This window comes from Ambystoma mexicanum, chromosome 7q (assembly GCF_040938575.1).
Source record: "Ambystoma mexicanum isolate Mex_15411 chromosome 7q, UKY_AmexF1_1, whole genome shotgun sequence".
In the NCBI taxonomy this organism is placed as follows: Eukaryota; Metazoa; Chordata; class Amphibia; order Caudata; family Ambystomatidae; genus Ambystoma; species Ambystoma mexicanum.
The window spans coordinates 1,163,633,624-1,163,660,976 of NC_090941.1; the positions used below are offsets into that span (position 1 = coordinate 1,163,633,624).

A 27,353-nucleotide genomic window follows, 5' to 3' on the forward strand; every position below is an offset into this window, starting at 1 on the left:
TCTTGCATCAGCTCACTGTCACAGGGATATAGGTCCGAGCGGCTTCTTATGTCAGCTCACAGTCACAGGGATATACCGCCCAGCTGCTTCTTTTGTCAGCTCACTGTCACAGGGATATACCGCCCAGCTGCTTCTTGTATAACCTCAGAGTAACAGGAATATAGCGCCTAGCTGTTTCTTGTATAACATCACAGTCAAATGGATATAGCGCCCAGCTGCTTCTTGCATCAGCTCGTCGTCACAGGGATATAGCGCCCAGCTGCTTCTTGCATCAGCTCACAGTCACAGAGATATAGGGCTGAGCTGCGAGCTGCTTCTTGTGTCAGCTCACCGTCACAGGGATATAGCGCCCAGCTGCTTCTTGTGTCAGCTCACCGTCACAGGGATATAGCGCCCAGCTGCTTCTTGTGTCAGCTCACTATCACACATATATAAAGGCCAGCTGCTTCTTGTGTCAGCTCACTGTCACAGGGATATACCGCCCAGCTGCTTCTTGTATAACCTCAGAGTAACAGGGATATAGTGCATAGCTGTTTCTTGTATAACATCACAGTCAAATGGATATAGCGCCCAGCTGCTTCTTGCATCAGCTCACTGTCACAGGGATATAGCGCCCAGCTGCTTCGTGTCAGCTCATGGTCACAGGGATATACCGCACAGCTGCTTCTTCCATCAGCTCTTCGTCACAGGGATATAGCGCCCAGCTGCTTCTTTCATCAGCTCACAGTCACAGAGATATAGGGCCGAGCTGCGAGCTGCTTCTTGTGTCAGCTCACCGTCACAGGGATATAGCGCCCAGCTGCTTCTTGTGTCAGCTCACCGTCACAGGGATATAGCGCCCAGCTGCTTCTTGTGTCAGCTCACTACCACACATATATAAAGGCCAGCTGCTTCTTGTGTCAGCTCACCATCACAGGGATATAGCACACAGCTGCTTCTTGTATAACCTGACAGTCACAGGGATATAGCGGCTAGATGCTTCTTGTATAACCTTAAAGTCACAGGGATATAGCCCCCAGCTGCTTCTTGCATCAGCTCACTGTCACAGAGATATAGCGCCCAGCTGCTTCTTGTGTCAGCTCAACGTCACAGCGATATAGAGGCCAGCTGCTTCTTGTGTCAGCTCACGGTCACAGGGATACCCAGCTGCTTCTTGCATCAGCTTGTCGCCACAGGGATATAGCGTCCAGCTGCTTCTTGCATCAGCTCACGGTCACAGGGATATAGCGCCCAGCTACTTCTTGTGTCAGCTCACAGTCACAGGGATATGGCACCCAGCTGATTCTTGTGTCAGCTCACGGTAACAGGGATATACCGCCCAGCTGCTTCTTGGATCAGCTCGTCGTCACAGGGATATAGCATCAAGCTGCTTCTTGCATCAGCTCATGGTCACAAGGATATAGCGCGCAGCTGCTTTTTGTTTCAGCTCATGGTCACAGGGATATAAAGCATGGCTGCTTTTTGTGTCAGCTCACCGTCACAGGGATATAAAGCCCAGCTGCTTCTTGTATAAACCTCACAGAAACAGGGATATAGTGCCTAGCTATTTCTTGTATAACGTCACAGTCAAAAGGATATAGCACCCAGCTGCTTCTTGCATCAGCTCACTGTCACAGGGATATGTCGCCCAGCTGATTCTTGTGTCAGCTCACGGTAACAGGGATATACCGCCCAGCTGCTGCTTGGATCAGCTCATCGTCACAGGGATATAGCATCAAGCTGCTTCTTGCATCAGCTCATGGTCACATGGATATAGCGCACAGCTGCTTCTTGTTTCAGCTCATGGTCACAGGGATATAAAGCATGGCTGCTTTTTGTGTCAGCTAACCGTCACAGGGATATAAAGCCCACCTGCTTCTTCTGTTAGCTCACCGTCACATGGATATAGAGGCCAGCTGCTTCTTGTGTCAGCTCACCGTCACAGGGATATAGCGCCCAGCTGCTTCTTGTATAAACCTCACAGAAATAGGGATATAGTGCCTAGCTATTTCTTGTATAACGTCACAGTCAAAGGGATATAGCACCCAGCTGCTTCTTGCATCAGCTCACTGTCACAGGGATATAGCACCCAGCTGCTTCTTGTGTCAGCTCACCGTCACAGCGATATAGAGGCCAGCTGCGTCTTGTGTCAAGCTCACGGTCACAGGGATACCCAGCTGCTTCTTGCATCAGCTTGTCGTCACAGGGATATAGCGTCCAGCTGCTTCTTGTGTCAGCTCACCGTCACAGCGATATAGAGGCCAGCTGCTTCTTGTGTCAGCTCACGGTCACAGGGATACCCAGCTGCTTCTTGCATCAGCTTGTCGTCACAGGGATATAGCGTCCAGCTGCTTCTTGCATCAGCTCACGGTCACAGGGATATAGCGCCCAGCTACTTCTTGTGTCAGCTCATGGTCACAGGGATATAGCATCCAGCTGCTTCTTGCATCAGCTCACGGTCACAGGGATATAGCAATACAGCTGCTTCTTGCATCAGCTCACCGTCACAGAGATATAGCGCCCAGCTGCTTCTTGTGTCAGCTCACCGTCACAGCGATATAGAGGCCAGCTGCTTCTTGTGTCAGCTCACGGTCACAGGGATAATCCAGCTGCTTCTTGCATCAGCTTGTCGTCACAGGGATATAGCATCCAGCTGCTTCTTGCATCAGCTCATGGTTACAGGGATATAGCGTCCAGCTGCTTCTTGCATCAGCTCACGGTCACAGGGATATAGCGCCCAGCTACTTATTGTGTCAGCTCATGGTCACAGGGATATAGCGGCTAGCTGCTTCTTGCATCAGCTCACGGTCACAGGGATATAGCACCCAGCTACTTCTTGTGTCAGCTCATGGTAACAGGGATATAGCACCCAGCTGCTTCTTGCATCAGCTCACTGTCACAGGGATATAGCACCCAGCTGCTTCTTGTGTCAGCTCACCAGCACAGGGATATAGGTATGGTATGGTATTGTTTATTTATAAAGCGCTTGTACACAGGCAAGTGTTTCAAAGCGCTCAAGGAGGGTGGGAACATGGGGAAAAAACAACAGTCGCTCAGAGCCCTTGAATTTCTGAGATGATAATAGTCTGCACAGGCAGAGTAAATGCGTATAATACATTTAACAATTGAGACACAGCAAATAGGCCTGACAGCGATTCTGCAGTTTTATCAGTGTAATTAAAGGGGAGAAGACAAGAGAGAACAGACAGACGATCTTCAGGCACAGTGCATTTGGATCGTGCAAGTGCACAGACGGTCAATAGGAGGGGAGGTCCAAGTGCATCCGGTCGGTGGAGACTGGGGTAAGCGCAGAGAGAGCCACTTGTTACCCTCACCTGGTCTCTGCAGAGGCGTTGGGGCACGGTTGCAGCCCTCCCTGGACTTGAATCACCTCCCTTCAGGCCTCTCCCTCAGTAGAAAAGCTGTGAGCAGTGGTACATGGTGAGACTGCTCCTGTGAATTATGGAAGGTAAGCTCTCTGTCCTGTTACCTCTGGCAGGGGCGCATCGAATGGGATCTAGTTCCTTCACTGATCCCTGATAATGATTAGTCCAGTCCAGCTGCGACTATGCTTCTCCTTATGATTGGTAAGTCTTTCTTGAGCTCTTGTGATGATGTTCGTTCTGTTTAATGTCTTTATATGTTGCACCTATTTATGCCCGCAATAATGTCTCTCTTCTGTTTTCTCCCTTAGATGGAAACGCGGCCTAGATGCAGCTGTGAGACGTCAGACGCGGCCGGAGGGAAGATGGAGGCTACCGCAATGTTCGACAGCAGGTAAGCAAAGGTTTAAGGTAAAGTGCGAGGTATGGCAAAGCGCAACCTTAAACTGACTGTTTTTTCAATGTCTAACCTTGTTTCTGTTTCTCCTTGCAGGCGCTGCTGTCAACAATGGAACGTGTTGTGCTGCAGTGCCAAGATGAAGATTTCGGGGTTCTGGAAAGTGTAAAGATGAATACTTGGCTCGCTGAAGAGATATACCTGTAAGAACAGCTTCCTCCAGTTAGTAAGTATGCTGGCAGGAAGCAGGATGTCCAGGAAGCAGGATCTTCAAAGGTAAGTCTGACGTCAGGCGATGGTGGCCGTTACGCTGCTTGCAAGTGCAGAATAACGCGAAGCACAGGCCTTAAGGATGAGCAGCTTATATAGCTAAGCTTCTGAAGCCACGCCCACCAGGTTCAGCCTGCCTGCCATACCCAAAGGCAATCCATTAGCAGCCACACCTAAGAATATACTTGGGGCTGCTTAATGAATAGAATGTTCAGGTTAATGCATTCTGCTCAATGGATGGAATGTTCAAGGTAAATGCATCTGCTTATTGGACGGAATGTTCAAGGTAAATGCATCTGCTTATTGGACGGAATGTTCAAGGTAAATGCATCTGGAGTGCCATGTCCATAATAAAGGCTTTTGGTGTCAAATGGATGTTCTTGTTTACCTTTGTTCATGAGCCTGCACCAGGACAGGGTCCACCCAGGTCTCCTGTGCATGCGACCCCTGCATGCCTGTGCCCCTGACTTCATGACCATGACACCACTCTCTTGGGTTATTTATAAGTGTAGTGAAGGGGGTGGATGTAGGGCCCTAAGGCAAGTGCGAGAGAAGACTGGCGGGGGTGCCCGGGACCTGTGAGACTCTGAGGTACACCAGGCGGCCAGTCAGCAAGGTGAAAGGAAGAGGAGGGAAAGAGCTGAGAGCTAGGTTATCAGGGAAGAGGGAGAGAGAAGGAAGAGGCAAAGGTCTTGAGGAGTTTCCGGAACTTAAGAAGGTCAGGGTCAAGACAGAGGGCGCAGGGAGGCTATTCCAGAGGGAGGTACCAGCTGAGGATAAGGATCTCCCTCCAAATCTCTGTTTGGAGAACCGGCTCACTCACAGAAGGTTGGAGGTAGATGAGCGGAGGGCTCGGGAGGGACAGTATTTAGGTAGGCAACGTTGCAGATAGGTGGGACCCAGGCCCCAGAAAGCCTTGTGGACAATGCAGAGGGTCTTAAACTTGATCCTTGCAACCACGGGGAGCCAGTGAAGGGATTTCAGCACCAGAGAGATGTGGTCCCTGGGCTTGAGACAAGGATAAGTCTCTCGGTTCTGTTCTGGATGAGTTGCAGAGTGCACAGGGCAGAAGAAGGGAGGCTGAGGAAGAGACTGTTGCAATAGTCCAGCCTAGAGAGAACCAGAGCTCTGGAGACAGTGAGTCACTGCAGGAAAGTGAGAAAAGGTAGAGTAGATGCTGCTGATAGTTTGTCCGAAATGTGAGAGGAGAAGGAGAGAGTGGAATCGAGAATGGCCCCAAGGTTTTTAGCCCTGCAGGTGGGTGCAGGCACAGGGCAAAGGGAGGCTGACCAGAGCCCAGGTGATCCTCCCGCACTTGTCCACCACCACAGACAGAGACGTTGTTGGAATGGGGATAGAGGAGGATAGTGCGAGGTTGAAGGAAGAGGGAAAGCCTTAAGGAAGACTTTAGTGAGAGAGACAATAAAGAGAGGAAGAGAGTTGTTGGAATGGGAAGACAGGAAGGAGACTATCAAGAGAAAGAGAGTATTCAGAAGAAAGAAGACGAGAGCTATTGCTAATAGAGAAGAGTCTCAAGATGCGATAAACCCCATGCGACCAATAGGTAAAGAAGAAGAGCGATAGCAAGGCAGAGGGGAGCTCCTGAGGACCATGTTGGTCAAGAGGGGTGCAAAGAAGCTGGAGGCAGTTCATTCAACTGGGGTGGAGGAAGTAGAGAGTGGGAGGATCCTAGAGAAAGAAGGCTGACAAACATGAACATCCAAATGAAAGGTTATTTTGTTTGTTGAGGGAAAGAGATACATGCTATTGCAAAGAGCAGGTTCATAGATGTATGCAACACTGCATATCTATGTTACATGCAATCTATGCCTTCCAGGTAAAACCTTTCCACTAACAGAGATATTTCTCACAACGATGGGCTCATAAGAAACACCAAGGTTTAGAGGAAAAGGGACCCCTGGTGAATGCCAACTGTGGGTCAATGTACAGCTGAGCCATTAACGTAGGAGTTCTCTCCTCACCTCTCTTTCAAACAGCACATAGGAAGGAAGACACAAAAAGCTGTGTACCAACTTTCCCTCCTGCAGAAAATCAAGCCCTTCATCCCAGAAAACAACTTCAGATCCACAGTCAAAGCCTTGGTCCTCTCCCACCTGGATGGTGGCTACCCCCTTTGGGAAGGTCTTCCCACCAGTATCCTGGCACTCCTGAAATGCGTACTACATGCTGTAGCACGATTCATTAGAGGACCACATCACCTCAACCCTCATCAAATTGCACAGGCTCCCACTGCAAGCCAGTATCATCTTCAAATCCTGAAGCATCATCTCGAAGGCTGTCACCCTGAAGTTCCTAAACTACCTCACTGAGAAATGCAGCATCTACGCAGGCCTACGATCCACCCGAAGTAAGGACATGTGCAGACTTCAACTATGTCGGTGCAGGAAGGAAAGAGCCATAAGACAGGCCTTCTGTGTTTATGTCCCAAGACTCTGGAACCACCTCCCAATAAACATCAGACTCGCTGCCTATCTTTTCAGTTCAGGAAAGGGTACAAGACACACCTCTTAAAGGAATGGCTTTTCTCTAACGCCTAGGTCCACACACTCAACTCCCAACCCTACCTGAGACTGGGTGATCTCCCCACTGTTTCCTACTCTGGTTGCTTGTAGATTCCTTGCTGCCAAATTGTCTACCCTCCATCCCTACGTTTTAGCTCTTGCTTCCAATTTCTCTGCTTCCTTCACCATGCTCTTCCCCTATGATTGCAGAGCACCTCCCAAAGCTATGTTCTTACTTAATAAAAACCCTACTACTAATAATAATAATAATATAAGAGTTTCACTACACGTTACCTTCAATGAAAGGAGTTTTGAATCGAGGTTTCCCGGCCTGCCTCCACAGCTCCTTCATTCTAGCAAACCAGGGTGGTAAGACTGGTGCTTGCCTCCCACCGGATACCCATCCCAGTCGCAGGTGGTGGAAGACACGGCGGAGGCTCTTCATCTTCAGCCGGCATTGGTCGGCTGTGCGCGAGAAGCCATCCTGTCCCATGTCATCGGCCACCGTCTCCCATTCATTTATACACGAGAGATGCTCAGACGACATCAGGAGGCACAGATGTGGAGATCTACTCAAGGCATTAAGCAGCCCCTCGAGCTCCTCCACTGTCCAGTTCACACTGCGTCTTCGGCCGTCGTTCCGCCGCACCACCATTCTCGATCTACTCCCATGCAGCGCACTGCTGGACAACCGGGACGCTGGAAGTGATGCCATCCTCTCATGATCTTGGCGATACCTTCTTCCAGTCCCTAATGATTGAAAAATTGATTCATGTTTATTGAATTAGCATTTCAATATTAACATCTTTAAAAAGTACTTTCTGAAATACAGAAGGAGCAATATCTGTCCTCCGTCTACACATAGCTCTCAACCATTTGTGTCGCAAAGGCGGGTGAAAACACCCGATTTTAGTTTTAGCGGGTGAGAGGCCCACTGAAACGAATGGTCGTGCTGGAGGCTTGGCGGGTGAGTCAGCTGTTCACAAGGCGGGTGACACCCGCCAAAAGCATGTGAGTTGAGAGCTATGTCTACATTGTGGATACTGGAGGGTTCAGTTCTGGCAGTAACACTGACTTGAAAGTATATAGTAACATAAAACCTTTTTTTTAAATCTATATCAACATGAAACCCATCCAAACAAATGTAGGCAAACATATATGTTTAAACAGATTCATGTTAATGCAAACAATATGTGAACAACTCAATGGTTGCTGTTTCAGTTTCATTGTGAACTTCAGGCGTTTTTTCTAAAAATGCAGAACACTTCAGGAAAACATGCTAACGGGGACCCCCTCTTCTGGGGATTCAGAAGAAGAGACTTGCTGAAGAGAAATACAAAGAACAGTCACTGTGAGAAACTTAGGGGTAGACCCCCATGTAGACCCCCATGAATCCTCTATTGAAGTGGCCGGGGGAGGGCCGTCGCGTTCGGATCCCAACGCTGGGGGGGATGAGCAAGGGAAGATCACCTGGGTAGGGGAGACCGGGGTTGTTCTGGTGGGAATACCTTAGGCGAGGCGTGATATCCCAACGAGACAACAGGGGAAGGACAGAAAATCCCAGAAGCCTTTGTAGGTTATGTTGGTTCCATCATCCCTGACCAAGACCTCCCTAAACTAAACCCAAGGGAGAACAAGAGACAAGTAAGACAAAGATATTGTCTTAAGGGAAGTATCCTTTTATGTCCCCCTACTCTAGACCACAGTGAATATTATCAAGTCCCACCTACGTATGTTACAAGGTCAGGGATACAAAGTCACCTACTGAGAGGGAGAACTACTTCTTCAAACAAATTCCGAGTTAGAGGGCTTTCTGATATCCCCCATCAGTCACCTGCCATTGTTTCAATAAAGAAATGCAACCCACAGCCACATTTTAACTCCCCCTCCCTATTTCCAGATAACACTCGGACACAGAAGAGGTGACTAGGAGCAATGATTACCCATAGGAACAACATGGGGAAAGTAAGGGCAACCTACTTTAGAGAAAACCACTGTCCCACTAATAGAGTCAGGCAGAGTCAGGCATTTGTAAGTAACCATTTGATTTAATATTTATAAAGCGCACAAGCACCCTAAGGCGCCTTGGTGCTAATCCAGTAAACAGAAGAGCCATTCCACTTACTAGAAGAGAAAGGTCTGCACAGTAAGTTGAAACTTACGATGGTTCTCTATGAGCCGCAGCTCACGGGGGATAGAGTTTCAGAGTTTGGTGGCTGCAACAGAGAACGCCATGCCTCCTACACGAGAAAGGCGAATTCTGGGGATAGCTATAACAGCATTGTCCCGAGGCAAAGAGCCTCCACATCCTACATAGCCTCCAGGGGCGTCGCACGGTGACAACAATGAACATGTGATGAGTGGCCGGTGCTTGTAGGCGGGTGGTACAATGAAGGAGTGCTGAGTGGGCTGTGCTTTGGGGTGGGTGTTAAAATGAAGGAGTGATGAGTGGGCTGTGCTTTGGGCTGGATGGAACAATTAAGGAGTGATAGTGGGCTGTGCTTGTTGGCGGGTGGTACAATGAAGGAGTGCGGAGTGGGCTGTGCTTTGGGGTGGGTGTTACAATGAAGGAGTGCTGAGTGGGCTGTGCTTTGGGGTGGGGGGAACAATAAAGGAGTGCTGAGTGGGCTGTGCATAAAGCAGGTGGAACAATGAAGGAGTGCTGAGTGGGCTGTGCATGAAGCAGGTGGAACAATGAAGGATTGCTGAGTGCGCTGGGCGTTGGGGTGGATGAAACAATGAAGGAGTGCAGAGTGGGCTGTGCATAAAGCAGGTGGTAAAATGAGGGAGTGCTGAGTGGGCTGTGCATAACGCAGGTGGTAAAATGAGGGAGTGCTGAGTGGGCTTTGCATAAAGCAGGTGGTACAATGAAGGAGTGCTGAGTGGGCTGTGCTTTGGGGTGGGTGGTACAATGAAGGAGTGCTCAGTGGGCTGTGCTTTGTGGTGGGTGGTACAATGAAGGAGTGCAGAGTGGGCAGTGCATAAAGCAGGTGGCACAATGAAGGAGTGCAGAGTGGCTATGCTTTGGGGTGGGTGGTAAAATGAAGGAGTGCTGAGTGGGCTGTGCTTTGTGGTGGGTGGTGCAATGAAGGAGTGCAGAGTGGCTGTGCTTTGGGGTGTGTGGTTCAATGAAGGAGTGCTGAGTGGGCTGGGCTTTGGGATAGGTGGTACAATGAAGGAGTGCTGAGTGGGCTGGGCTTTGGGATGGGTGGTACAAAGGGGTGCTGAGTAGCTGTGGTTTGGGTGGGTGGTACAATGAAGGAGTGCTGAGTGGGGTGTGCTTTGGGGTGGGTGGAACAATGAAGGATTGCTGAGTGAGCTGTGCTTTGGGGTGGGTGGTACACTGAAGGAGTGCTGAGTGGGCTGTGGATAAAGCAGGTGGTACAATGAAGGAGTGCTGAGTGGGCTGTGCTTTGGGGTGGGTGGTACAATGAAGGAGCGCTGAGTGGCTGTGCTTTGGGGTGGGTGGTACAATGAAGGAGTGCTGAGTGGGCCGGGCGTTGGGGTGGGTGGTACAATGAAGGAGTGCTGGGTAGCTGTGCTTTGGGGTGGGTGGTACAATGGAGTGCTGAGTGGGCTGTGCTTTGGGGTGGGTGGAACAATGAAGGAGTGCTGAGTGGGCTGTGCTTTGGGGTGGGTGGAACAATGAAGGATTGCTGAGTTGGCTGTGCTTTGGGGTGGGTGGTACAATGAATGAGTGCTGAGTGGGCTGTGCAAAAAGCAGGTGGTACAATGAAGGAGTGCTGAGTGGGAAGTGCTTTGGAGTGGGGGGGTGGAACAATGAAGGATTGCTGAGTGGGCTGTGCTTTGGAGTGGGTGGAACAATGAAGGAGTGCTGAAGGGGCTGCACATAAAGCAGGTGGTAAAATGAGGGAGTGCTGAGTGGGCTGTGCATAAAGCAGGTGGTACAATGAAGGAGTGCTGAGTGGGCTGTGCTTTGGGGTGGGTGGAACAATGAATGAGTGCTGAGTGGGCAGTGCATAAAGCAGGTGGAACAATGAAGGAGTGCTGAGTGGGCCGGGCGTTGGGGTGGGTGGTACAATGAAGGAGTGCTGGGTAGCTGTGCTTTGGGGTGGGTGGTACAATGGAGTGCTGAGTGGGCTGTGCTTTGGGGTGGGTGGAACAATGAAGGAGTGCTGAGTGGGCTGTGCTTTGGGGTGGGTGGAACAATGAAGGATTGCTGAGTTGGCTGTGCTTTGGGGTGGGTGGTACAATGAATGAGTGCTGAGTGGGCTGTGCAAAAAGCAGGTGGTACAATGAAGGAGTGCTGAGTGGGAAGTGCTTTGGAGTGGGTGGAACAATGAAGGATTGCTGAGTGGGCAGTGCTTTGGGGTGGGTGGGTGGAACAATGAAGGATTGCTGAGTGGGCTGTGCTTTGGGGTGGGTGGAACAATGAAGGAGTGCTGAAGGGGCTGCACATAAAGCAGGTGGTAAAATGAGGGAGTGCTGAGTGGGCTGTGCATAAAGCAGGTGGTACAATGAAGGAGTGCTGAGTGGGCTGTGCTTTGGGGTGGGTGGAACAATGAATGAGTGCTGAGTGGGCAGTGCATAAAGCAGGTGGAACAATGAAGGAGTGCTGAGTGGGATGTGCTTTGGGGTGGGTGGCACAATGAAGGAGTGCTGAGTGGGCTATGCTTGGGGTGGGTGGTACAATGAAGGAGTGCAGAGTAGCTGTGGTTTGGGGTGGGTGGTACAATGAAGGAGTGCTGAGTGGGGTGTGCTTTGGGGCGGGTGGAACAATGAAGGATTGCTGAGTGAGCTGTGCTTTGGGGTGGGTGGTACACTGAAGGAGTGCTGAGTGGGCTGTGCTTTGGGGTGGGTGGTACAATGAAGGAGTGCTGAGTGGGCTGGGTGTTGGGGTGGGTGGTACAATGAAGGAGTGCTGGGTAGCTGTGCTTTGGGGTGGGTGGTACAATGGAGTGCTGAGTGGGCTGTGCTTTGGGGTGGGTGGAACAATGAAGGAGTGCTGAGTGGGCTGTGCTTCGGGGTGGGTGGAACAATGAAGGAATGCTGAGTTGGCTGTGCTTTGGGGTGGGTGGTACAATGAATGAGTGCTGAGTGGGCTGTGCAAAAAGCAGGTGGTACAATGAAGGAGTGCTGAGTGGGCAGTGCTTTGGAGTGGGTGGAACAATGAAGGATTGCTGAGTGGGCAGTGCTTTGGGGTGGGTGGAACAATGAAGGATTGCTGAGTGGGCTGTGCTTTGGGGTGGGTGGAACAATGAAGGAGTGCTGAGGGGGCTGCACATAAAGCAGGTGGTACAATGAGGGAGTGCTGAGTGGTCTGTGCATAAAGCAGGTGGTACAATGAAGGAGTGCTGAGTGGGCTGTGCTTTGGGGTGGGTGGAACAATGAATGAGTGCTGAGTGGGCAGTGCATAAAGCAGGTGGAACAATGAAGGAGTGCTGAGTGGGCTGTGCTTTGGGGTGGGTGGAACAATGAAGGAGTGCTGAGTGGCTGTGCTTTGGGGTGGGTGGTACAATGAAGGAGTGCTGAGTGGGCTGGGCTTTGGGGTGGGTGGAACAATGAAGGATTGCTGAGTGGGCTGTGCTTTGGGGTGGGTGGTACAATGAAGGAGTGCTGAGTGGGCTGTGCATAAAGCAGGTGGTACAATGAAGGAGTGCTGAGTGGGCTGTGCATAACGCAGGTGGTACAACGAAGGAGTGCTGAGTGGGCTCTGCTTTGGAGTGGGTGGAACAATGAAGGATTGCTGAGGGGGCTGTGCTTTGGGGTGCGTGGAACAATGACGGATTGCTGAGTGGGCTGGGCATGAAGCAGGTGGGACAATGAAGGAGTGTTGAGTGGGCTGTGCATAAAGCAGGTGGTACAATGAAGGAGTGCTGAGTGGGCTGTGCTTTGGAGTGGGTGGAACAATGAAGGAGTGCTGAGTGGGCTGTGCTTTGGGGTGGGTGGAACAATGAAGGATTGCTGAGTGGGCTGGGCATTGGGGTGGGTGGAACAATGAAGGATTGCTGAGTGGGCTGTGCTTTGAGGTCGGTGTTTAAATGAAGGAGTGTTGAGTGGGCTGTGCTTTGGGGTGGGTGGAACAATGAAGGAGTGCTGAGTGGGCTGTGCTTTGGGGTGGGTGGAACAATGAAGGAGTGCTCAGGGGGCTTTGCTTTGTGGTGGGTGGAACAACGAAGGAGTGCTGAGTGGGCTGAGCTTTGGGGTGGGTGGTACAATGAAGGAGTGCTGCGTGGGCAGTGCATAAAGCAGGTGGAACAATGAAGGAGTGCTGAGTGGGATGTGCTTTGGGGTGGGCGGCACAATGAAGGAGTGCTGAGTGGGGTGTGCTTTGGGGTGGGTGGAACAATGAAGGATTGCTGAGTGAGCTGTGCTTTGGGGTGGGTGGTACACTGAAGGAGTGCTGAGTGGGCTGTGGATAAAGCAGGTGGTACAATGAAGGAGTGCTGAGTGGGCTGTGCTTTGGGGTGGGTGGTACAATGAAGGAGTGCTGAGTGGCTGTGCTTTGGGGTGGGTGGTACAATGAAGGAGTGCTGAGTGGGCTGGGCGTTGGGGTGGGTGGTACAATGAAGGAGTGCTGGGTAGCTGTGCTTTGGGGTGGGTGGTACAATGGAGTGCTGAGTGGGCTGTGCTTTGGGGTGGGTGGAACAATGAAGGAGTGCTGAGTGGGCTGTGCTTCGGGGTGGGTGGAACAATGAAGGATTGCTGAGTTGGATGTGCTTTGGGGTGGGTGGTACAATGAATGAGTGTTGAGTGGGCTGTGCAAAAAGCAGGTGGTACAATGAAGGAGTGCTGAGTGGGCAGTGCTTTGGAGTGGGTGGAACAATGAAGGATTGCTGAGTGGGCAGTGCTTTGGGGTGGGTGGAACAATGAAGGATTGCTGAGTGGGCTGTGCTTTGGGGTGGGTGGAACAATGAAGGAGTGCTGAGGGGGCTGCACATAAAGCAGGTGGTAAAATGAGGGAGTGCTGAGTGGGCTGTGCATAAAGCAGGTGGTACAATGAAGGAGTGCTGAGTGGGCTGTGCTTTGGGGTGGGTGGAACAATGAAGGAGTGGTGAGTGGGCTGTGCATAAAGCAGGTGGTACAATGAAGGAGTGCTAAGTGGGCTGTGCATAACGCAGGTGGCACAACGAAGGAGTGCTGAGTGGGCTCTGCTTTGGAGTGGGTGGAACAATGAAGGATTGCTGAGTGGGCTGTGCTTTGGGGTGCGTGGAACAATGACGGATTGCTGAGTGGGCTGTGCTTTGGGTTGGGTGGAACAATGAAGGAGTGCTGAGTGGGCTGTGCTTTGGAGTGGGTGGAACAATGAAGGATTGCTGAGTGGGCTGTGCTTTGGGGTGCGTGGAACAATGACGGATTGCTGAGTGGGCTGGGCATGAAGCAGGTGGCACAATGAAGGAGTGCTGAGTGGGCTGTGCTTTGGAGTGGGTGGAACAATGAAGGATTGCTGAGTGGGCTGTGTTTTGGGGTGGGTGGTACAATGAAGGAGTGCTGAGTGGCTGTTCTTTGGGGTGGGTGGTACAATGAAGGAGTGCTGAGTGGGCTGGGCTTTGGAGTGGGTGGAACAATGAAGGATTGCTGAGTGGGCTGTGCTTTGGGGTGCGTGGAACAATGACGGATTGCTGAGTGGGCTGGGCATGAAGCAGGTGGCACAATGAAGGAGTGCTGAGTGGGCTGTGCTTTGGAGTGGGTGGAACAATGAAGGATTGCTGAGTGGGCTGTGTTTTGGGGTGGGTGGTACAATGAAGGAGTGCTGAGTGGCTGTTCTTTGGGGTGGGTGGTACAATGAAGGAGTGCTGAGTGGGCTGGGCTTTGGGGTGGGTGGAACAATGAAGGATTGCTGAGTGGGCTGTGCTTTGGGGTGCGTGGTACAATGAAGGAGTGCTGAGTGGGCTATGCATAAAGCAGGTGGTACAATGAAGGAGTGCTGAGTGGGCTGTGCATAACGCAGGTGGTACAACGAAGGAGTGCTGAGTGGGCTCTGCTTTGGAGTGGGTGGAACAATGAAGGATTGCTGAGTGGGCTGTGCTTTGAGGTGCGTGGAACAATGACGGATTGCTGAGTGGGCTGGGCATTGGGGTGGGTGGAACAATGAAGGATTGCTGAGTGGGCTGTGCTTTGGGGTGGGTGGAACAATGAAGGATTGCTGAGTGGGCTGGGCATTGGGGTGGGTGGAACAATGAAGGATTGCTGAGTGGGCTGTGCTTTGAGGTCGGTGTTTAAATGAAGGAGTGTTGAGTGGGCTGTGCTTTGGGGTGGGTGGAACAATGAAGGAGTGCTGAGTGGGCTGTGCTTTGGGGTGGGTGGAACAATGAAGGAGTGCTCAGGGGGCTTTGCTTTGGGGTGGGTGGAACAACGAAGGAGTGCTGAGTGGGCTGAGCTTTGGGGTGGGTGGTACAATGAAGGAGTGCTGCGTGGGCAGTGCATAAAGCAGGTGGAAAAATGAAGGAGTGCTGAGTGGGATGTGCTTTGGGGTGGGTGGCACAATGAAGGAGTGCTGAGTGGGCTGTGCTTTGGGGTGGGTGGTACAATGAAGGAGTGCTGAGTGGCTTTGCTTTGGGGTGGGTGGTACAATGAAGGAGTGCTGGGTAGCTGTGCTTTGGGGTTGGTGGTACAATGGAGTGCTGAGTGGGCTGTGCTTTGGGGTGGGTGAAACAATGAAGGAGTGCTGAGTGGGCTGTGCTTTGGGGTGGGTGGAACAATGAAGGATTGCTGAGTTGGCTGTGCTTTGGGGTGGGTGGTACAATGAATGAGTGCTGAGTGGGCTAAGCAAAAAGCAGGTGGTACAATGAAGGAGTGCTGAGTGGGCAGTGCTTTGGAGTGGGTGGAACAATGAAGGATTGCTGAGTGGGCAGTGCTTTGGGGTGGGTGGAACAATGAAGGATTGCTGAGTGGGCTGTGCTTTGGGTTGGGTGGAACAATGAAGGAGTGCTGAGGGGGCTGCACATAAAGCAGGTGGTAAAATGAGGGAGTGCTGAGTGGGCTGTGCATAAAGCAGGTGGTACAATGAAAGAGTGCTGAGTGCGGTGTGCTTTGGGGTGGGTGGAACAATGAATGAGTGCTGAGTGGGCAGTGCATAAAGCCGGTGGAACAATGAAGGAGTGCTGAGTGGGATGTGCTTTGGGGTGGGTGGCACAATGAAGGAGTGCTGAGTGGGCTGTGCTTTGGGGTGGGTGGTACAATGAAGGAGTGCTGAGTGGGCTGGGCTTTGGGGTGGGTGGAACAATGAAGGATTGCTGAGTGGGCTGTGCTTTGGGGTGGGTGGTACAATGAAGGAGTGCTGAGTGGGCTGTGCATAAAGCAGGTGGTACAATGAAGGAGTGCTGAGTGGGCTGTACATAACGCAGGTGGTACAACGAAGGAGTGCTGAGTGGGCTCTGCTTTGGAGTGGGTGGAACAATGAAGGATTGCTGAGTGGGCTGTGCTTTGAGGTCGGTGTTTAAATGAAGGAGTGTTGAGTGGGCTGTGCTTTGGGGTGGGTGGAACAATGAAGGAGTGCTGAGTGGGCTGTGCTTTGGGGTGGGTGGAACAATGAATGAGTGCTCAGGGGGCTTTGCTTTGGGGTGGGTGGAACAACGAAGGAGTGCTGAGTGGGCTGAGCTTTGGGGTGGGTGGTACAATGATGGAGTGCTGAGTGGGCAGTGCATAAAGCAGGTGGAACAATGAAGGAGTGCTGAGTGGGATGTGCTTTGGGGTGGGTGGCACAATGAAGGAGTGCTGAGTGGGCTGTGCTTTGGGGTGGGTGGTACAATGAAGGAGCGCTGAGTGGCTGTGCTTTGGGGTGGGTGGTACAATGAAGGAGTGCTGAGTGGGCTGGGCTTTGGGGTGGGTGGAACAATGAAGGATTGCTGAGTGGGCAGTGCTTTGGGGTGGGTGGTACAATGAAGGAGTGCTGAGTGGGCTGTGCATGAAGCAGGTGGGACAATGAAGGAGTGCTGAGTGGGCTGTGCATAAAGCAGGTGGTACAATGAAGGAGTGCTGAGTGGGCTCTGCTTTGGAGTGGGTGGAACAATGACGGATTGCTGAGTGGGCTGGGCATGAAGCAGGTGGCACAATGAAGGAGTGCTGAGTGGGCTGTGCTTTGGGCTGGGTGGAACAATGAAGGAGTGCTGAGTGGGATGCACATAAAGCAGGTGGTAAAATTAGGGAGTGCTGAGTGGGCTGTGCATCAAGCAGGTGGAACAATGAAGGAGTGTTGGGTGGGCTGTGCTTTGGGGTGGGTGTTACAATGAAGGAGTGCTGAGTGGGTTGTGCTTTTGGGTGGGTGGAACAATGAAGGATTGCTGAGTGGGCTGGGCTTTGGGGTGGGTCGAACAATGAGGGAGTGCTGAGTGGGCTGTGCATCAAGCAGGTGGAACAATGAAGGAGTGTTGAGTGGGCTGTGCTTTGGGGTGGTGTTACAATGAAGGAGTGCTGAGTGGGCTGTGCTTTCGATGGGTGGAACAATGAAGGATTGCTGAGTGGGCTTTGCTTTGGGCTGGGTGGAACAATGAAGGATTGCTGAGTGAGCTGTGCTTTGGGCTGGGTGGAACAATGAAGGATTGCTGAGTGGGCTGTGCTTTGGGGTGGGTGGAACAATGAAGGAGTGCTGAGTGGGATGCACATAAAGCAGGTGGTAAAATTAGGGAGTGCTGAGTGGGCTGTGCATCAAGCAGGTGGAACAATGAAGGAGTGCTGAGTGGGCTGTGCTTTTGGGTTGGTGGACCAATGAAGGATTGCTGAGTGGGCTGGGCTTTGGGGTGGGTGGTACAATGAAGGAGTGCTGAGTGGGCTGTGCTTTGGGGTGGGTGGTACAATGAGGGAGTGCTGAGTGGCTGTGCTTTGGGTGGGTGGTACAATGAAGGAGTGCTGAGTGGGCTGGGCTTTGGGGTGGGTGGTAAAATGAAGGAGTGCTGAGTGGCTGTGCTTTGGGGTGGGTGGTACAATGAAGGAGTGCTGAGTGGGCTGTGCTTTGGATTGGGTGGAACAATGAAGGATTGCTGAGTGGTCTGTGCTATGGGGTGGGTGTTACAATGAAGGAGTGCTAAGTGGGCTGTGCTTTGGGGTGGGTGGAACAATGAAGGATTGCTGAGTGGGCTGGGCTTTGGGGTGGGTCGAACAATGAGGGAGTGCTGAGTGGGCTGTGCATCAAGCAGGTGGAACAATGAAGGAGTGTTGAGTGGGCTGTGCTTTGGGGTGGTGTTACAATGAAGGAGTGCTGAGTGGGCTGTGCTTTCGATGGGTGGAACAATGAAGGATTGCTGAGTGGGCTTTGCTTTGGGCTGGGTGGAACAATGAAGGATTGCTGAGTGAGCTGTGCTTTGGGCTGGGTGGAACAATGAAGGATTGCTGAGTGGGCTGTGCTTTGGGGTGGGTGGAACAATGAAGGAGTGCTGAGTGGGATGCACATAAAGCAGGTGGTAAAATTAGGGAGTGCTGAGTGGGCTGTGCATCAAGCAGGTGGAACAATGAAGGAGTGCTGAGTGGGCTGTGCTTTTGGGTTGGTGGACCAATGAAGGATTGCTGAGTGGGCTGGGCTTTGGGGTGGGTGGTACAATGAAGGAGTGCTGAGTGGGCTGTGCTTTGGGGTGGGTGGTACAATGAGGGAGTGCTGAGTGGCTGTGCTTTGGGTGGGTGGTACAATGAAGGAGTGCTGAGTGGGCTGGGCTTTGGGGTGGGTGGTAAAATGAAGGAGTGCTGAGTGGCTGTGCTTTGGGGTGGGTGGTACAATGAAGGAGTGCTGAGTGGGCTGTGCTTTGGATTGGGTGGAACAATGAAGGATTGCTGAGTGGTCTGTGCTATGGGGTGGGTGTTACAATGAAGGAGTGCTAAGTGGGCTGTGCTTTGGGGTGGGTGGAACAATGAAGGAGTGCTGAGTGGGCTGTGCTTTGGGGTGGGTGGTACAATGAGGGAGTGCTGAGTGGCTGTGCTTTGGGTGGGTGGTACAATGAAGGAGTGCTGAGTGGGCTGGGCTTTGGGGTGGGTGGTACAATGAAGGAGTGCTGAGTGGCTGTGCTTTGGGGTGGGTGGTACAATGAAGGAGTGCTGAGTTGGCTGTGCTTTGGATTGGGTGGAACAATGAAGGAGTGCTGAGTGGGCTGTGCTTTGGGTTTGGTGGAACAATGAAGGATTGCTGAGTGAGCTGTGCTTTGGGCTGGGTGGAACAATGAAGGATTGCTGAGTGGGCTGTGCTTTGGGGTGGGTGGAACAATGAAGGAATGCTGAGTGGGATGCACATAAAGCAGGTGGTAAAATTAGGGAGTGCTGAGTGGGCTGTGCATCAAGCAGGGTGGAACAATGAAGGAGTGCTGAGTGGGCTGTGCTTTTGGGTTGGTGGACCAATGAAGGATTGCTGAGTGGGCTGGGCTTTGGGATGGGTGGTACAATGAAGGAGTGCTGAGTGGGCTGTGCTTTGGGGTGGGTGGTACAGTGAGGGAGTGCTGAGTGGCTGTGCTTTGCGTGGGTGGTACAATGAAGGAGTGCTGAGTGGGCTGGGCTTTGGGGTGGGTGGTACAATGAAGGAGTGCTGAGTGGCTGTGCTTTGGGGTGGGTGGTACAATGAAGGAGTGCTGAGTGGGCTGTGCTTTGGATTGGGTGGAACAATGAAGGATTGCTGAGTGGTCTGTGCTATGGGGTGGGTGTTACAATGAAGGAGTGCTAAGTGGGCTGTGCTTTGGGGTGGGTGGAACAATGAAGGAGTGCTGAATGAGCTGTGCTTTGGGGTGGGTGGAACAATGAAAGAGTGCTGAGGGGGCTGTTCTTTGGGGTGGGTGGAACAATGAACGAGTGCTGAGTGGGCTGTGCTCTGGGTGGGTGGTACAATGAAGGAGGGCTGAGTGGGCTGTGCTTTGGGGTGGGAGGTACAATGAAGGAGTGCCAAGTGGTCTGGGCTTTGGGGCGGGTGGAATAATGAAAGATTGCTGAGTGGGCTGGGCGTTGGGGTGGGTGGAACAATGAAGGAGTGCTGAGTGGGCTGTGCTTTCGGGTGGGTGGAATAATGAAGGATTGCTGAGTGGGCTGGGCTTTGGGGTGGGTGGAACAATGGAGTAGTGCTGGGTGGGCTGTGCATAAAGCAGGTGGAACAATGAAGGAGTGCTGAGTGGGCTGTGCTTTGGGGTGGGTGGTACAATGAAGGAGTGTGAGTGGGCTGTGCTTTGGGGTGGGAGGTTCAATGAAGGAATGCTGAGTGGGCCGTGCGTTGGGGTGGGTGGAACAATGAAGGATTGCTGAGTGGGCTGTGCATAAAGCAGGAGGTAAAATGAAGGAGTGATGAGTGGGCTGCACATAAAGCAGGTGGTAAAATGAGGGAGTGCTGAGTGGGCTGTGCATAAAGCAGGTAGTACAATGAAGGAGTGCTGAGTGGGCTGTTCTTTGGGGTCAGAGGTTTAATGAAGGAGTGCTGAGTGGGCCGTGCATAAAGCAGGTGGAACAATGAAGGAGTGCTGAGTGGGCTGTGCATAAAGCAGGTGGAACAATGAAGGAGTGCTGAGTGGGCTGTGCTTTGGGGTGGGTGGTACAATGAAGGAGTGTGAGTGGGCTGTTCTTTGGGGTCAGAGGTTTAATGAAGGAGTGCTGAGTGGGCCGTGCTTTAGGGTGGGTGGAACAATGAAGGAGAGCTGAGTGGGCTGTGCTTTGGGGTGGGTGAAACAATGAAGGAGTCCTGAGTGGGCTGTGCATGAAGCAGTTGGTACAATGAAGGAGTGCGGAGTGGGCTGTGCTTTGGGGTGGGTGGAACAATAAAGGATTGCTGAGTGGACTGTGCTTTGGGGTGGGTGGAACAATGAAGGATTTCTGAGTGGGCTGTGCTTTGGGTTGGGTGGAACAATGAAGGATTGCTGAGTGGGCTGGGCGTCGGGGTGGGTGGAAAAATGAAGGATTGCTGAGTGGGCTGGGTATTGGGGTGGGTGGAACAATGAAGGAGTGCTGAGTGGTCTGTGCTTTGGGGTGGGTGTTACAATGGAGTGCTAAGTGTGCTGTGCTTTGAGGTGGGTGGAACAATGAAGGAGTGCTGAGTGGGCTGTGCTTTGGGTGGATGGTACAATGAAGGAGTGCTGAATGGGCTGTGCTTTGGGGTGGGTGGAATAATGAAGGATTGCTGAGTGGGCTGGGCGTTGGGGTGGGTGGAACAATGAACGAGTGCTGAGTGGGCTGTGCTTTGGAGTGGGTGGAATAATGAAGGATTGCTGAGTGGGCTGGGCGTTGGGGTGGGTGGAACAATGAACGAGTGCTGAGTGGGCTGTGCTTTGGAGTGGGTGGACCAATGAAGGATTGCTGAGTGGGCTGGGCATCGGGGTGGGTGGAAAAATGAAGTAGTGCTGAGTGGGCTGTGCCTAAAGCAGGTGGAACAATGAAGGAGTGCAGAGTGGGCTGTGCTTTGGGGTGGGTGGCACAATGAAGGAGTGCTGAGTGGGCTGTGCTTTGGGGTGGGTGGTACAATGAAGGAGCGCTGAGTGGCTGTGCTTTGGGGTGGGTGGTACAATGAAGGAGTGCTGAGTGGGCTGGGCTTTGTGGTGGGTGGAACAATGAAGGATTGCTGAGTGGGCTGTGCTTTGGAGTGGGTGGAACAATGAAGGATTGCTGAGTGGGCTGGGCATTGGGGTGGGTGGAACAATGAAGGATTGCTGAGTGGGCTGTGCTTTGAGGTCGGTGTTTAAATGAAGGAGTGTTGAGTGGGCTGTGCTTTGGGGTGGGTGGAACAATGAAGGAGTGCTGAGTGGGCTGTGCTTTGGGGTGGGTGGAACAATGAATGAGTGCTCAGGGGGCTTTGCTTTGGGGTGGGTGGAACAACGAAGGAGTGCTGAGTGGGCTGAGCTTTGGGGTGGGTGGTACAATGATGGAGTGCTGAGTGGGCAGTGCATAAAGCAGGTGGAACAATGAAGGAGTGCTGAGTGGGATGTGCTTTGGGGTGGGTGGCACAATGAAGGAGTGCTGAGTGGGCTGTGCTTTGGGGTGGGTGGTACAATGAAGGAGCGCTGAGTGGCTGTGCTTTGGGGTGGGTGGTACAATGAAGGAGTGCTGAGTGGGCTGGGCTTTGGGGTGGGTGGAACAATGAAGGATTGCTGAGTGGGCAGTGCTTTGGGGTGGGTGGTACAATGAAGGAGTGCTGAGTGGGCTGTGCATGAAGCAGGTGGGACAATGAAGGAGTGCTGAGTGGGCTGTGCATAAAGCAGGTGGTACAATGAAGGAGTGCTGAGTGGGCTCTGCTTTGGAGTGGGTGGAACAATGACGGATTGCTGAGTGGGCTGGGCATGAAGCAGGTGGCACAATGAAGGAGTGCTGAGTGGGCTGTGCTTTGGGCTGGGTGGAACAATGAAGGAGTGCTGAGTGGGATGCACATAAAGCAGGTGGTAAAATTAGGGAGTGCTGAGTGGGCTGTGCATCAAGCAGGTGGAACAATGAAGGAGTGTTGGGTGGGCTGTGCTTTGGGGTGGGTGTTACAATGAAGGAGTGCTGAGTGGGTTGTGCTTTTGGGTGGGTGGAACAATGAAGGATTGCTGAGTGGGCTGGGCTTTGGGGTGGGTCGAACAATGAGGGAGTGCTGAGTGGGCTGTGCATCAAGCAGGTGGAACAATGAAGGAGTGTTGAGTGGGCTGTGCTTTGGGGTGGTGTTACAATGAAGGAGTGCTGAGTGGGCTGTGCTTTCGATGGGTGGAACAATGAAGGATTGCTGAGTGGGCTTTGCTTTGGGCTGGGTGGAACAATGAAGGATTGCTGAGTGAGCTGTGCTTTGGGCTGGGTGGAACAATGAAGGATTGCTGAGTGGGCTGTGCTTTGGGGTGGGTGGAACAATGAAGGAGTGCTGAGTGGGATGCACATAAAGCAGGTGGTAAAATTAGGGAGTGCTGAGTGGGCTGTGCATCAAGCAGGTGGAACAATGAAGGAGTGCTGAGTGGGCTGTGCTTTTGGGTTGGTGGACCAATGAAGGATTGCTGAGTGGGCTGGGCTTTGGGGTGGGTGGTACAATGAAGGAGTGCTGAGTGGGCTGTGCTTTGGGGTGGGTGGTACAATGAGGGAGTGCTGAGTGGCTGTGCTTTGGGTGGGTGGTACAATGAAGGAGTGCTGAGTGGGCTGGGCTTTGGGGTGGGTGGTAAAATGAAGGAGTGCTGAGTGGCTGTGCTTTGGGGTGGGTGGTACAATGAAGGAGTGCTGAGTGGGCTGTGCTTTGGATTGGGTGGAACAATGAAGGATTGCTGAGTGGTCTGTGCTATGGGGTGGGTGTTACAATGAAGGAGTGCTAAGTGGGCTGTGCTTTGGGGTGGGTGGAACAATGAAGGAGTGCTGAGTGGGCTGTGCTTTGGGGTGGGTGGTACAATGAGGGAGTGCTGAGTGGCTGTGCTTTGGGTGGGTGGTACAATGAAGGAGTGCTGAGTGGGCTGGGCATTGGGGTGGGTGGTACAATGAAGGAGTGCTGAGTGGCTGTGCTTTGGGGTGGGTGGTACAATGAAGGAGTGCTGAGTTGGCTGTGCTTTGGATTGGGTGGAACAATGAAGGAGTGCTGAGTGGGCTGTGCTTTGGGTTTGGTGGAACAATGAAGGATTGCTGAGTGAGCTGTGCTTTGGGCTGGGTGGAACAATGAAGGATTGCTGAGTGGGCTGTGCTTTGGGGTGGGTGGAACAATGAAGGAATGCTGAGTGGGATGCACATAAAGCAGGTGGTAAAATTAGGGAGTGCTGAGTGGGCTGTGCATCAAGCAGGGTGGAACAATGAAGGAGTGCTGAGTGGGCTGTGCTTTTGGGTTGGTGGACCAATGAAGGATTGCTGAGTGGGCTGGGCTTTGGGATGGGTGGTACAATGAAGGAGTGCTGAGTGGGCTGTGCTTTGGGGTGGGTGGTACAGTGAGGGAGTGCTGAGTGGCTGTGCTTTGGGTGGGTGGTACAATGAAGGAGTGCTGAGTGGGCTGGGCTTTGGGGTGGGTGGTACAATGAAGGAGTGCTGAGTGGCTGTGCTTTGGGGTGGGTGGTACAATGAAGGAGTGCTGAGTGGGCTGTGCTTTGGATTGGGTGGAACAATGAAGGATTGCTGAGTGGTCTGTGCTATGGGGTGGGTGTTACAATGAAGGAGTGCTAAGTGGGCTGTGCTTTGGGGTGGGTGGAACAATGAAGGAGTGCTGAATGAGCTGTGCTTTGGGGTGGGTGGAACAATGAAAGAGTGCTGAGGGGGCTGTTCTTTGGGGTGGGTGGAACAATGAACGAGTGCTGAGTGGGCTGTGCTCTGGGTGGGTGGTACAATGAAGGAGGGCTGAGTGGGCTGTGCTTTGGGGTGGGAGGTACAATGAAGGAGTGCCAAGTGGTCTGGGCTTTGGGGCGGGTGGAATAATGAAAGATTGCTGAGTGGGCTGGGCGTTGGGGTGGGTGGAACAATGAAGGAGTGCTGAGTGGGCTGTGCTTTCGGGTGGGTGGAATAATGAAGGATTGCTGAGTGGGCTGGGCTTTGGGGTGGGTGGAACAATGGAGTAGTGCTGGGTGGGCTGTGCATAAAGCAGGTGGAACAATGAAGGAGTGCTGAGTGGGCTGTGCTTTGGGGTGGGTGGTACAATGAAGGAGTGTGAGTGGGCTGTGCTTTGGGGTGGGAGGTTCAATGAAGGAATGCTGAGTGGGCCGTGCGTTGGGGTGGGTGGAACAATGAAGGATTGCTGAGTGGGCTGTGCATAAAGCAGGAGGTAAAATGAAGGAGTGATGAGTGGGCTGCACATAAAGCAGGTGGTAAAATGAGGGAGTGCTGAGTGGGCTGTGCATAAAGCAGGTAGTACAATGAAGGAGTGCTGAGTGGGCTGTTCTTTGGGGTCAGAGGTTTAATGAAGGAGTGCTGAGTGGGCCGTGCATAAAGCAGGTGGAACAATGAAGGAGTGCTGAGTGGGCTGTGCATAAAGCAGGTGGAACAATGAAGGAGTGCTGAGTGGGCTGTGCTTTGGGGTGGGTGGTACAATGAAGGAGTGTGAGTGGGCTGTTCTTTGGGGTCAGAGGTTTAATGAAGGAGTGCTGAGTGGGCCGTGCTTTAGGGTGGGTGGAACAATGAAGGAGAGCTGAGTGGGCTGTGCTTTGGGGTGGGTGAAACAATGAAGGAGTCCTGAGTGGGCTGTGCATGAAGCAGTTGGTACAATGAAGGAGTGCTGAGTGGGCTGTGCTTTGGGGTGGGTGGAACAATAAAGGATTGCTGAGTGGACTGTGCTTTGGGGTGGGTGGAACAATGAAGGATTTCTGAGTGGGCTGTGCTTTGGGTTGGGTGGAACAATGAAGGATTGCTGAGTGGGCTGGGCGTCGGGGTGGGTGGAAAAATGAAGGATTGCTGAGTGGGCTGGGTATTGGGGTGGGTGGAACAATGAAGGAGTGCTGAGTGGTCTGTGCTTTGGGGTGGGTGTTACAATGGAGTGCTAAGTGTGCTGTGCTTTGAGGTGGGTGGAACAATGAAGGAGTGCTGAGTGGGCTGTGCTTTGGGTGGATGGTACAATGAAGGAGTGCTGAATGGGCTGTGCTTTGGGGTGGGTGGAATAATGAAGGATTGCTGAGTGGGCTGGGCGTTGGGGTGGGTGGAACAATGAACGAGTGCTGAGTGGGCTGTGCTTTGGAGTGGGTGGAATAATGAAGGATTGCTGAGTGGGCTGGGCGTTGGGGTGGGTGGAACAATGAACGAGTGCTGAGTGGGCTGTGCTTTGGAGTGGGTGGACCAATGAAGGATTGCTGAGTGGGCTGGGCATCGGGGTGGGTGGAAAAATGAAGTAGTGCTGAGTGGGCTGTGCCTAAAGCAGGTGGAACAATGAAGGAGTGCAGAGTGGGCTGTGCTTTGGGGTGGGAGGAATAATGAAGGAGTGCTGAGTGGGCTGTGCTTTGGGGTGCGTGGAACAATGAAGGAGTGCTGAGTGGGCTGTGCTTTGGGTGGATGGTACAATGAAGGAGTGCTGAATGGGCTGTGCTTTGGGGTGGGTGGAATAATGAAGGATTGCTGAGTGGGCTGGGCGTTGGGGTGGGTGGAACAATGAACGAGTGCTGAGTGGGCTGTGCTTTGGAGTGGGTGGACCAATGAAGGGTTGCTGAGTGGGCTGGGCGTTGGGGTGGGTGGAAAAATGAAGTAGTGCTGAGTGGGCTGTGCCTAAAGCAGGTGGAACAATGAAGGATTGCTGAGTGGGCTGGGTGTTGGGGTGGGTGGAACAATGAAGGAGTGCAGAGTGGGCTGTGCATAAAGCAGGAGGTAAAATGAAGAAGTGATGAGTGGGCTGCACATAAAGCAGGTGGTAAAATGAGGGAGTGCTGAGTGGGCTGTGCATAAAGCAGGTGGTACAATGAAGGAGTGCTGAGTGGGCTGTGCTTTGGGGTGGGTGGACCAATGAAGGATTGCTGAGTGGGCTGGGCTTTGGGGTGGGTGGAACAATGAAGGAGTGCTGAGTGGGCTGTGCATGAAGCAGGTTCTACAATGAAGGAGTGCTGAGTGGGCTGTGCTTTTGGGTGGGTGGACCAATGAAGGATTGCTGAGTGGGCTGGGCTTTGGGGTGGGTGGGCCAAAGAAGCATTGCTGAGTGGGATGGGCTTTGGGGTGGGTGGACCAATGAAGGATTGCTGAGTGGGCTGTGCTTTGGGTGGGTGGACCAATGAAGGATTGCTGAGTGGGCTGGGCTTTGGGGTGGGTCGAACAATGAGGGAGTGCTGAGTGGGCTGTGCATCAAGCAGGTGGAACAATGAAGGAGTGTTGAGTGGGCTGTGCTTTGGGGTGGGTGGAACAATGAAGGATTGCTGAGTGGGCTGTGCTTTGGGCTGGGTGGAACAATGAAGGAGTGCTGAGTGGGATGCACATAAAGCAGGTGGTAAAATGAGGGAGTGCTGAGTGGGCTGTGCATCAAGCAGGTGGAACAATGAAGGAGTGCTGAGTGGGCTGTGCTTTGGGGTGGGTGGACCAATGAAAGATTGCTGAGTGGGCTGGGCATTGGGTGGGTGGTACAATGAAGGAGTGCTGAGTGGGCTGTGCTTTCGGTGGGTGGAACAATGAAGGATTGCTGAGTGGGCTGTGCTTTGGGCTGGGTGGAACAATGAAGGAGTGCTCAGTGGGATGCACATAAAGCAGGTGGTAAAATGAGGGAGTGCTGAGTGGGCTGTGCATCAAGCAGGTGGAACAATGAAGGAGTGCTGAGTGGGCTGTGCTTTGGGGTGGGTGGACCAATGAAATATTGCTGAGTGGGCTGGGCTTTGGGTGGGTGGTACAATGAAGGAGTGCTGAGTGGGCTGTGCTTTGGGGTGGGTGGTACAATGAGGGAGTGCTGAGTGGCTGTGCTTTGGGGTGGGTGGAACAATGAAGGAGTGCTGAGTGGGCTGTGCTCTGGGTGGGTGGTACAATGAAGGAGGGCTGAGTGGGCTGTGCTTTGGGGTGGGAGGTACAATGAAGGAGTGCCAAGTGGTCTGGGCTTTGGGGCGGGTGAAATAATGAAGGATTGCTGAGTGGGCTGGGCGTTGGGGTGGGTGGAACAATGAAGGAGTGCTGAGTGGGCTGTGCTTTCGGTGGGTGGAATAATGAAGGATTGCTGAGTGGGCTGGGCTTTGGGGTGGGTGGAACAACGGAGTAGTGCTGGGTGGGCTGTGCATAAAGCAGGTGGAACAATGAAGGAGTGCTGAGTGGGCTAGCTTTGGGGTGGGTGGTACAATGAAGGAGTGTGAGTGGGCTGTGCTTTGGGGTGGGAGGTTCAATGAAGGAATGCTGAGTGGGCCGTGCTTTGGGGTGGGTGGAACAATGAAGGAGTGCTGAGTGGGCTTTGCTTTGGGGTGGGAGGAACAATGAAGGATTGCTGAGTGGGCTGGGCTTTGGGGTGGGTGGAACAATGAAGGAGTGCTGAGTGGGCTGTGCATGAAGCAGGTTCTACAATGAAGGAGTGCTGAGTGG

General features: G+C 52.7%; 1 protein-coding gene across 1 annotated transcript in view; it reads right to left on the bottom strand.

Annotated features, from left to right (window-relative positions):
* LOC138528722 (uncharacterized) overlaps positions 1 to 27,353 on the bottom strand; it is a 330,407-nt gene that overhangs the window by 116,074 nt on the left and 186,980 nt on the right. Inside the window, exon 4 of the mRNA XM_069640582.1 lies at positions 6,846 to 7,301. Coding sequence (XP_069496683.1) covers positions 6,846 to 7,301 — 456 coding nt within the window. The remainder of the gene's footprint in view (positions 1 to 6,845; positions 7,302 to 27,353) is intronic.